The sequence below is a fragment of the Halichoerus grypus genome, chromosome 4, assembly GCF_964656455.1.
Source record: "Halichoerus grypus chromosome 4, mHalGry1.hap1.1, whole genome shotgun sequence".
Taxonomy (NCBI): domain Eukaryota; kingdom Metazoa; phylum Chordata; class Mammalia; order Carnivora; family Phocidae; genus Halichoerus; species Halichoerus grypus.
Window position 1 is genome coordinate 147,497,205 of NC_135715.1, and position 12,110 is coordinate 147,509,314.

The following is a 12,110-nucleotide window of genomic DNA, read 5'->3' on the forward strand; positions in this document are numbered from 1 at the left end:
CAAAAGCAAAAATGAACTATTGGGACTTCATCAAGATAAAAAGCTTTTGCACAGCAAAGTAAACAGTTGACAAAACCAAAAGACAACTGACAGAATCGGAGGAGATATTTGCAAATGTCTTATCAGATAAAGGGTTAGTATCCAAAATCTATAAAGAACTTATCAAACTCAACACCCAAAGAACAAATAATCTGATCAAGAAATGGGTAGGCAGAAGACATGATCAGACACTTGTCCAAAGAAGACATCCAAGTGGCCAACAGACACATGAAAAAATGCTCCACATCACTTGGCATCTGGGAAATACAAATCAAAACCACAGTGAGATACCACCTCACACCTGTCAGAATGGCTAAAATTAACACGTCAGGAAATGATAGATGTTGGCGAGGATGCAGAGAAAGGGGAATCCTCTTACACTGTTGGTGGGAATGCAAGCTGGTGCAGCCACTCTGGAAAACAGTATGGAGATTCCTCAAAAAGTTGAAAATAGACCTATCCTGTGACCCAGCAATAGCAATACTAGTATATATCCCAAAGATAACAAATGTAGTGATCTGAAGGTGCACCTGTACCCCAATATTTATAGCAGCAATGTCCATAATAGGCAAACTATGGAAAGAGCTCTGATGCCAGTGGACAGATGAATGGATAAAGAAGATGTGGCATATGTATACAATGGAATACTACTCAGCCATCAAAAAAATGAAATCTTGCCATTTGCAATGACGTGAATGGAACTAGAGGGTATTATGCTAAGTGAAATAAGTCAATCAGAGAAGGACGATTATATTATCTCACTCATATGTGCAATTTAAGAAACAAAGCAGAAGATCATAGGGGAAGAGAGGAAAAAATAAAACAAGATGAAATCAGAGAGGGAGACAAACCATAAGAGACTCTTAATCATAGGAAGCAAGCTGAGGGTTGCTTGAGGGGAGACAGTGGGGGGGTGGGGTAACTGGGTGACAGACATTAAGGAGGGCATGTAATGTAATGAGCACTGTATTATATAAGACTAATGATGGGGCGCCTGGGTGGCTCAGTCAGTTAAGCATCTGCCTTCAGCTCAGGTCATGTTCCCAGGGTCCTGGGATCAAGCCTCTTCAGGCTCCTTGCTCAGCGGGGAGCCTGCTTCTCCCTCCCCCTCTCCCTCTGCCGGCTGTTCCGCCTGCTTGTGCTCTCTGTCAAATAAATAAAATCTTAAAAAAAAACGATGAATCCCTGACCTCTACCTCTGAAACTAATAATACATATGTTAATTAATTGAATTTAAATAAAAAAATAAAATTTAGAAAAACATAAAAAAATAAAGACCCTCCTCCCCCAACAAAGAATATAGTGATATTGGTTCTGCATCATTTTGTTTTTGAAATTGGCAGTTGTAGAGCTTATGAGGAAATATATGGAGCCTTAATTTGAACCTTTCTGATGTGGTATAGACAAAGATTTCTTCTAATAAAGAAAAGCTTTGTTTCTGCTTGGACATCTTTAGGGTCTTGCTGAAAAGGCTTTGTTTTAAATGAAAGCAGAAGCAGGAAGTAGCAATTCTGAGAATGTTACACTTTTCGTTCACATGCATTATTAGCTCATAAACTCAGTTCCCTTGGGCTAAGATTACCTGAATTTGTCTATGGTCTCGGGACAATGAGTGGAGGTGAATCTTTCCAAGCACCCCTGTTTCTCAGTCATGCTGCATTTTACCTCCTTCATTAATGTAAGGGGGTAAGGTAAATGCCTTCATTTCCTTTGTAGTTAGGAATAGAATAGAAAGTCTGTAGCACAGTAAGAGAACAGTTAGCTTGCAGTGGAATAAAAAAATTGTATTTGTAATCATAAATTTTATGGTTTAAAACATTGAAAATTATCAGTTGAATCCCATTTCGTCCAGAGGCTAAACTTCTTTGTAATTGTTGGTCAGGCCCTTTTGGAAATAGCAGAATGTATATTACTCAAGCTACACTAGGCTATACTTCAGTCAAGCTTTATTTCCAAACAAAACCTCAAATTTCACTTAAAAAAAAAAGACTATTTCTTGCTCATATCGTCATCTAGTGTGGGTCATTTGGCTGTTCTTATAGTTTAAAGCTTGGGCCGAAGCTGCTTGTATCATGTGATTCTACCATATTATTCTAGCCTTATGGATGGGTAAGAGAAAACATGGAGATTTCATATCTACTTTTTTTTGTTTTATTTGTTTTATTTGTTTTCTGATGAGTTGATTATTTTAGATTCCACATATAAGTGATAGAATGGAGTATTTGTCTGTGTCTAACTTATTTCACTTAGCATAATATTCTCTAGATCCATCAGTGTCTCAACTGGCAGGATTTTCTTCTTTTTTTATGGCTAACTAATATTCTGTATACTGTCTGTTCATGCGTCAGTAGATATTTAGGTTGCTATCATATCTTGCCTATTACGGGTAATGCTGCAGTGAACGTGGGAATACAGATACCCCTTTGAGGATAGTGATTTCATTCCTTTGGATATATACCCAGAAGTTGGATTCCTGGATCATACAGCAGTCCCATATTTAATTTCTTGAGTAACCTCCATACCGTTTTTCATAATGGATGTATCAATTTACATTTCCACTTGCAGTGTGCAGGGGTTCCCTCTTCTCCACGTGCTCTCCAACACTTGTTAGCTTTTGTTTTTTTGTTTTGTTTTGTTTGTTTTTGGATAATGGCCATCCTAACTGGTGTGAGATGTTATCTTATTGTGGTTTTGATTTGCATTTCTTTGCTGATTAATGAGCTCATATCCACTTTTAAGTTACTTGAACTGTTGGAAGCGACATCTGCAGCTTCTGCTCTTAGCTTATTGGCAAGGACTAGTTATGTGGCTTTAACCTAACTGTAGGAGGATGGGAAATATAAAGGAGTCCATTGACGGATGGATTAGTGATCTATGGGTCATTGACATGTATTGTTCCTAGTGGTGATGGCAAGGTGAACATAGGCTTCAGAGGCAAGCCAACTACTGTTGGGAAACCTTGGTTTTCATGGTGAAGGGCATATACTAGCTAAGTTCCATCTCTCCTTCCTTCTACTTACAAAATGTATCTTTGTGACCACTGACAAGGAACAGATACAGATAGAGGCCTTTGGAGATTGACACATTAAAGAAAATTTTTTCAAAATAACAAAAAGGGGGGCTCCTGGGGGGCTCAGTCAGTTAAGCATCTGCTTTTGGCCCAAGTCATGATCCCGGGGTGCTGGGATCGAGTCCCACATTGGGCTCCCCGTTCAATGGGGAGTCTGCTTCTCCCTCTCCCTCTGCCCCTCCCCCCCCACTCATGTGCTGTCTTTCCCTCATGCTTTCTCTCTCTCCCTCAAATAAATAAATAAGTAAATCTAAAAAAAATAATGAAAAGGTAAAAGAATAGTATAGTGAACAGTATTATACCCTTTACCTTGTCTGTAAGACACCTGGCATTATTGAAATTCTCATTAATTATTTATAACTTCAGTTGGTCTTAAGTCTTCAGAATGGAACTGAATAACCATAAGCACTACCTTAGATGAATGAAATTTAGGGAATGGATTTAACACAAACCTTTTGATGATTTTTACACATTGGCTGGCAGTCTTAAAATTGACCCTTGTCTGCTGTATTTGTCCAGTATAGTTCTTGAAATATATATTGGTTTTTTTAAAAAATATTTATTTTAGATTGAGAGAGTTGCATGCGAGTGGGGGTAGGGACAGAGGGGAGGGAGAGAAAATCTCAATCAGACTCTAGGCTGAGTGCAGAGCCTGATGTGGGACTCCATCTCAGGACCCTGAGATCACCACCTGAGCTGAAACCAAGAGTCGTACACTCAGCCCACTGTGCCATCCAGATGCCCCTTGGAATATATATCTCTAAAGAATGATTATTATAAGTAGATTTTAAGAGGAACAGACTAGACTTTAAAAATAATTAGTATCTTTCTCAAAAAAAAAAAAAAAAAAGTCTCTCTTTCCCCAAATGCTTTATGGGTATGTTTCCATATTTTTTTTCCTTGACCAATTTAACAGCTTTTCAATGGAAAGGATTCTTTTCTTTCCTTTTCGTTTTCCTTTCCTTTTTCCAGTGCTTTACATGAGTGGCTGATACATTAGGAATAATTTTCTCAGTAACGTAGACTGAAAATAAGTACTTGCATGCAGTGTGCCAAATCTAATTCTTTTTCCCACCAGCCAAATCATGTTTTCTAGATTCTGACTCCTGTGTTATAATGTCATTTGCACTCTCTTAGTCTTTTACTTTAGTCTTTTGCTACTGGTGTTTTATAAAGGCAGTAGCTTTTTTTTTTTTTTTTTAGATTTTATTTATTTATTTGTCAGAGAGAGGGAGAGCACAAGCAGGGGGAGCGGCAGGCAGAGGGAGAGGGAGAAGCAGGCTCCGCGCTGAGCAGTTGAGGCAGATGTGGGACTCGATCCCAGGACCCTGGGATCATGACCTGAGCTGAAGGCAGACGCTTAACTGACTGAGCCACCCAGGCGTCCTGGCAGTAGCTTTTTGTTTTTATAACATCTTTATATCACAGAACTTGTGGGAATATAGTAGGTAATTATAAGTATTTGTTTAATAGTTAATTATCCTACAACTTAGCAGTTGGGAAACTTAGTATTATTTTTTCACATCTGCATTGTAATAGTTAATACAACCCTGACACACTTCTAGTCATCCTGTGTTTTATTTTTTGATTAGTTGAAAGTTCCTGACATTCATAAAGTACATGAGATAAATAGCTAATGTGGTATTTGATTAATCAAAGGCTATTTGATTACACTATTTGTACACCTGGCTGGATTGAAATAAACTCTGTTATACTAAGAATATATATTTTGTTTCTCCCCCCCTCACATTATTTTTCTTAGGCAATAGAGATTATGCCAAGGATGATCCATTGGAGTTTAAGTCTCACCAGTGGTTTGGAGCATCTGTGAGATCAAAACAGGATAAAATTCTGGTAAGTCTTTTGGTTACTTCCTTGTAGGTGAGTTTAGTCACTTGGGTTCTGCTACTTTCTACCTTCATTCCTACGTTGTTCCTTTCTCCTGCCCCTGTTGATGCTTCCCGTCAGTATGTTTCTATCCAGCCAGGTTTAGGACTAGTGGGCCTATGATTAATCAAACACACTAGTACCTCCTCTCTTTAAAAATACAGCAACCTTCCCTTTGCCTCTTCCCCACCGCTATGCCTCATTACTTGGCTTCCCTTTTTCAGAAACTTTTTGAAAGTGTTTTCTACAGTGACCATCTCTACTTTCTTCACATTGTCTTCCCAGCACTGCAGTCAGGCTCAGGTAGGCATGGCCAAAGTCACCCTTGGCTATCAGGTCACTGAAATCATTGGTACTTGTTCTTATGTTTCTTGTCGTCTCAGCACCATTCAGCAAGGTCAGTTAGCCCGTTCTTTTTGAGATGCTTTTCTTCCCTTGGCTTCTGGAACACTGTATTTTCCTGGTTTCTCCCATTTCTTTGCCTGCTCCTTGCAGTCTCCTCTTCTGCTCAGTCTCTAAATATTGGGTTGTTCCTAGGCTGTGTTCTGGACCCCCATCTTCTTTAACTACACCTTTTACCTGGCTGTTCCTATTCTGTCTCATTGCTGTAAATAAAATCCAAATGTCATAATCCCCAAATCTGTCACTCTAGCTCCTAGTTCTCCTTGGAGTTTCAAAGTCATATTTCCAAACAAGCTATGTGGCATTTCCATTTGGATATCTCCTATATTATTACTCAAAATGAACATGGCTAAAATAGAACTTTTGTTACCCACTATCAAAAAGGAAAGAACACAGGGGCACCTGGGTGGCTCAGTCGATTGGGCATTTGCCTTCGGCTCAGGTCATGGTCTCGGGGTCCTGGGATTGGGCCCCCTTTCGGGCTTCCTGCTCAGTGGGGAACCTGCTTTTCCCTCTCCCTCTGCAGCTCCCCCTGCTTGTGCTCTCTCTCTCTCAAATAAAATAAATAAATAAATAAATAAATAAATAAATAAATAAATAAATAAATAAAAATTTAAAAAGGGAAAAAACAAAAAGATAACTGTTTCCATATAAAACTTCCCCAACTTGTTTAGAGGCATGACTCCCTACCCCATCCACCAGCAAGCTGTATCAATTTTGCTTCCAGAATATATCCCACATCCATCAATAAATAATCATCATCTGCACTATTTCCACCCTGTATCAAGCCACCATCATTACCCACCTGGGTTCCTGTAGTGCTGTCCTCCTCTTTCTGCTTCCTCTCCTGCCCCAACTACAATCCATTCTCCAGAGGAGGACCAGAGTGAATCAGAGCATTTCTTCTCGATTAAAACAGTCAAGTGGTTTTCCATCACGCTCAGAGGACAAATCGTTGCTTCTTCTGGCTTGTGAGCATCTCCATAATCAGGTCACTGGCTCTTGTCTCTGGCATCATCTTACTCCACCTCACATGCTTAAGCTACACTGGTCTTTATTCCTTCCACATGACAAGTCACTGTAGTTAGTATCTTAGTGTTTTTGTTCCCTCTGACTATGTTATGCTCATCTTGTTGATTTTCACTTGGCTAGCTCCTCATTATTCTGATTTCAGCTTTAATTTCATTTCCTTAGAAAGTCCTTCCCTGTTTTAATTATCTGCATTGTGTTTATTACTGTTTTTAAAAATCCTATTGTGGGGCATTAGGAAAGAATTTGTTTAGGAGCTGAAATTTCAAAGGAGCTTTAAAGGATGTGTCTGTCCAGCTGGAAATAAAAGATGAGGTTGAGAGTGGGGGCACTCTAGGCAGAAAGCAAAGAAGCAGAAATAAGCAGAAGGAGCAAATAATCCTTGTACATGAAACATCAAGTACATGTAGAAAAGTAGCAATAATCATCTCCTTTCACTTTTTTCAGGGTAAATATAAAATAACCTACTATTAATGTCTGCAGTGTTTTTGTTAATGTTTTGCTTCAAGAAAGTATTACAGAAAGTTAATTGAACCTTTTTCCAGAATTAAATTGTCACATTTTGGTAAATTACTATGTTATTGTTCCACTTCTTGTACATGGTGTTGAAATCTGTAACTCTGAAAACAAAAAAGTCATAATTTATTTGGAAAGTATGTAAAATAAGCACTGCAAAGTCTTTTATTTTTTTCTTAATAATAAATCACTTGCTTTATAATTTAGGGGTATATTCTACATGCATGAGAATGTTATTTAGTTCAAATGTTGATTTAATCTGTGACCATCAGCTTAGTGCATAACATCAAGAAAAGTGCTACATGAAATAGTTTTGCTAACTATTTTGAAAAAAAAAATATGTGAGGGAAGTACTTTTTAAATCTGTATCCACTGTTGTGATAAGGAATTCTTGGTATAAGACAGGCTCGATTAATTTTTATTAATGCTTAGAAAGTGTTTTTGAATTCTGAAGTTGTATAGATTATCTGAAACACTAATATTTTCAGGGAATTTTTATGCCGTGGACCATCCCCTTTGATTTCAGGCCTGTGCCCCGCTGTACCACTGGAGGACTGAAATGAAACAGGAGAGGGAGCCTGTTGGAACATGCTTTCTTCAGGATGGAACAAAGACTGTGGAGTATGCTCCATGCAGATCAAGTATGTATAGAAAGTTGTACCAGCTTTTAAAAGGGTTGGAAAGCCTAGTTTGTTAAAAATGTGCGTGTGTGTCTTAAAAATTGTAGACATATTATGTGTGAGTCAAAAGATGCTCCATTGAGCTTCTCTAACATACGTGTGGGACTCCCTAGAACAAAAGATTCTGATGCAGTAGGTCTTTGTCAGGCCTGGGTACCTTCCTTTTTAGGAAACTCTACAAGGGAATTTAATGGATACCAAAATTTAAAAACTAGAGCTTTATATTAATAATGATGTTAAATGTAAAAAAATACGTCTTAAAGAGCTAGAGTTTGTATAGGAAGGTGAAACATTGAGCTCAGGACTTTGAGTTAGAATTTTCATTTAATTTTATTTTTAATTAAAAAAATTTTTTTAAAGGTTTACTTTTTAAGTAATCTTTACACCCAACCTGGGGCTCAAACTCAAAACCGACTGAGCCAGCCAAGCACTCCTGGATTTTCTTTCTTTTAAATCAGAGTTTCTCTGTCAATGTTATCAAGATTACTCCTCTTCTGATGATCCAAAAGATCTCACTTTGTTGTCTAATATTATTTGAAATTTCAGATGAAATTCATATTGTGACTAAAGATGATTTTGAGCACTTAAAATTTTGATAATGCTTTTCCAAAGGAGATTCCAGTACCTTTTTTTTTTTTTTTTTAAGATTTTATTTATTTATTGGAGAGAGAGAGAAAGAAAGAGCACGAGCAGGGGAGAGGGGCAGAGGGAGAAGCAGGCTCCCCGCTGAGCAAGGAGCCCGATGTGGACCTCGATCTCAGGACCCTGAGATCATGACCTGAGCTGAAGGCAGACACTTTACTGACTGAGCCACCCAGGTGCCCCTTTCTTTGTTCCATTGGTCACCAGGTAGTTCAGTAGAGAGAATTAGTAATAGAGGTATAACATGTAGGACTGTTACTGCTAAATTCTTTTTTTCCATGTTAGGTGACTTAAGACACCAGGCCAGAGGAACTGTTCAGTCTTCAAAATTCTAAGCACTTGAACCTCCAAGCAATTGCAAATGATTATTATTAATACTTATTTCTTAACCCACCAACTTGACTCTATTTGTTGTACGTGAGAGGTACACATCAGAAGAACGATACCTCCCCAGAACTGCATTACTTATTAGGATAGGTCAGAAAGCACACCTTACACAGGACAGAGGAGGCTGGCAGCCCTGCACTCAGTGCTTGATACTATCGGTATCATCACCTTTATGTTGCTGTTTTGGTCACAGTACTGTTGTCTTTGTGGTGTGTGGAAAATGCGAGAACTAAATTATGTTTTTAATTGTATTGTAAAAACGATCCTATTTTGAAAAGATAATTTTATAGCTGTGAGGAATGAGCTAACTCTTGCATGCCAGGTTTGTGACTTACCACTTACATGGTGGACATGCATGTAAAAATCACCCTTATTCTCACATGATAGATGTGGGAGCTGAGATTCAGACAGTTGCAAGTAATTTTTTCCTACCTCTTATAGCAGTGGGTGGTCTAGTGAGGATTTGAACCCAGGTCTTACTCCAGATGAATCCTTTCCTTGTAATACTAACAATGGGAATTGTTTTTCATTTCAGTGGCCTCAGTGTTAACCACAGCTTATCCATAAAAAATACACCCAGCTTTCACAAATACAGGTTTGGATTATTCTGGATGTGTAAGAGTACTTGGTACCCTTCTGAAAGCAAGCATTCTAATGATGATCCATCATGGATATACTGCCAGGTTAGGCTAGTAGTTTTTGTCATTTTGCCTCTTCAGTGATGACCAGTTACTCAACATGTGTTTAAAGGATGAAGGCAGTATTTGCATGATGCATCTGTCTTTTGTTTATTTGGTTTAGGCACAGAAATTTTACATATAGGCACAGAAATTGTAAAATCATTTTAAACCTTATTTTCTAAAGTATTTAACAACCAAATCAGGTCAGCAAACTGTCTTGTGAGCCTCTTTTTGTAAATAAAATTTTATTGGAATATAGCCCCACCCATTTGTTTACGTGTTATTTATAAAGGGAGAGCTGAGTAATTGCCACAGTGACTATATACCCCCTAAGTCTAAAATATTTAGTATCTGGTCTTTTACAGAAAAAGTTGCAGATCCCTGATCAGATAATAAAACCTCAAATCTTAGAAAAAGCAAAAGAATAACTTCAAAAATCAAAGTGAATGCCTTTCTTCCTAATAAATCTGGCTTTCAGTATCCCTTGATTATTGTACATGCTTTTTGGCTCAGCCTTTGCAATATGAAGCTACCTACAGGCCCAAATTACAAGGGGCAACATGACCAGAGAGGGGGAAAAATGCTCAGGAGCGGGAATCTGAGAACCTGGGTTATATTCTTGAGTTTTGTCAACAACCTGCTGTAGCTATGCGTGATTTACTTAATCACTCTGGGCCTTTGTTTCACTCTTGGTGTAAAACACTGATTCAGATAAAAGACTTTAGAGGTACAATTTTTGTGTTTTGTATTTTCTTCATGCTTCAATAGATTATGCAACCAATGATTGATTTTGCTTGGGAATGCCAATTTTGAAGGGCTACATTGCTAACTTGATAATTTTGCTTGTTTTGGTAGTGGTAGTTTGTGGGGCATTTTGTTTGTTTGCGTTTGTTTTCAACGTGACCTGTGTGGACACCCTGGGCATGAAACTTCACTGTCTGTAAAAAATTTCTTTATTCCTGAATATGTTTGCTTTTGGCTTTTCATAACTATCTGTGACCTAATGGCTTTACACAATAGGCCAGGTGTCTTTCTAAAAGTTCCAGAGCCACAAATCATGTAACTTAAATACTTTCAATTCCATGCTCAGGCTGCGTTCTTTGTTCCTTCTACTTTCTGGTGACATTATTTGTACATAGATTTTTCTCAGTTATGAAAACTAGTTGCCTTTTCTTCCCCCTTGATAGTTACTCAGGAAATTATAAGTACACTGTTGATTTGAGATAGTGCAGGTTAGTGGTGTGGACACACTGGGCTCAGATCCATGCTCTCTTATTTACTAGCTGGCTGACTGTGGTCAAGGTACTTCATTTCTGTAAGCCTTCACTTCCTTATCTGTACATTGTGAATGATAATAGTATCTCTCATAGGATTGCATAAGATTTTAAAAGATAATGCCTTGGAAAATGCTTTAGTACGGTACGTGGCTCATGGAAGGGGCTTAATAAACATAAGGTGCTCTTACTATCATAATCAGTAATATTGTTTATAATGCTGTCAGGCTTGACAAGTAGGAGAAATATTATTCATCTATAGGAATAAAAACAAAAACCTTCACTGAAATAGCTTGTAGTTACCATAAAATTCTTTACGTTGGCATAAACACTCAGTTTAATACGTACCTGTTAAGAAAATTTTAAAGGACAGTCCTGTTTTCTAGCTGGACATTCTGGGAAACCAAATAAAGCAGATACATATACAGTATGAAAATCAAAAAGAGATGTCTTTATAAATGGCCTGAAATAGTTCCCCTGAATACAACTTGAATAAAGGAAATAAATGGCTGACTTGAGGTCAGAGCAGAATTCCTCAGTGTGATTCACTAGATGCTGGAAACCCCAGCCCACATTTTCCCATTCCCTCTTGGTTAGAAAAATTTACATTGGGGTAGCACTACACTCTTGAGGCTATTTTCTAAAACAAATTCTAAATTTAGTTATTAAGTGTGTAATCTTGGGGCAGTTCCCAGGTTTTTAAAATGTGTTCAAAATTTTTGATGGGAGTATTTGACAAAAATTTTTGGAAGTTGTCCTTTCAGTTGTACTGAAAATAGATATTTTTGGTTCCTGTGTTTGGGTGGGAAATATAGTAATACTATAGCATAATTATTTATGTATTGTAACATTGGCTACAAGAATTCCTTGATAACTAAAGGGTATTGTTTTCATTGTTCCTTGTTATCCTCAAAATAAAACAAGGGAGAGTCTTCAGGTTCATCCTTACCTGTATTCTAGATACAGTATTACTCATGATTAGAGTTAATTTAAATTAATTGGCTAATTGTCCAGAAATTGTCCCCTTTTGTGAGAACTACCAAATAAAAGGTAACCACCAAAGAGTCTAACTACTGAGTCTGTTACCATTTGGAAAATAATTGAAAGTGTCATGTTTAAAGGTGTTCACGTTCATTAGACTGCAGTCCTAAATATGTTGTGAAGATAGTTTCATATTTTGCTTTTTGCTGAACATTAAATGAGGGTCCGGCTCTCTCCCAAAATTCTGAACTACGTTTTCAATAGATTTTTTATGGTTGTTGGCTATAAAATATATGTGTAGTAAATATGTATTAGGAATGTATGTATCTCTTTACTAGTATTCGTAATAAATTTGTGAAGACTGTAGGCTAGCAACTGTAGGGTAATAATAGGAATTTAGGATTGGAATTTTTTTTTTTTAAAGATTTTTTATTTATTTGTTTGACAGAGAGAGACACAGCGAGAGAGGGAACATAAGCAGGGGGAGTGGGAGAGGGAGAAGCAGGCTTCCCTCTGAGCAGAG

The 12,110-nt window shown here is 37.6% G+C and overlaps 1 protein-coding gene across 2 annotated transcripts in view; it reads left to right on the plus strand.

Moving 5' to 3' along the window:
• ITGAV (integrin subunit alpha V) overlaps positions 1–12,110 on the plus strand; it is a 94,823-nt gene that overhangs the window by 34,980 nt on the left and 47,733 nt on the right. For both annotated transcript variants that reach the window (XM_036073828.2, XM_036073829.2), the window contains exons 3-4: positions 4,872–4,963; positions 7,470–7,584. In XM_036073828.2, coding sequence (XP_035929721.1) covers positions 4,872–4,963; positions 7,470–7,584 — 207 coding nt within the window. The remainder of the gene's footprint in view (positions 1–4,871; positions 4,964–7,469; positions 7,585–12,110) is intronic.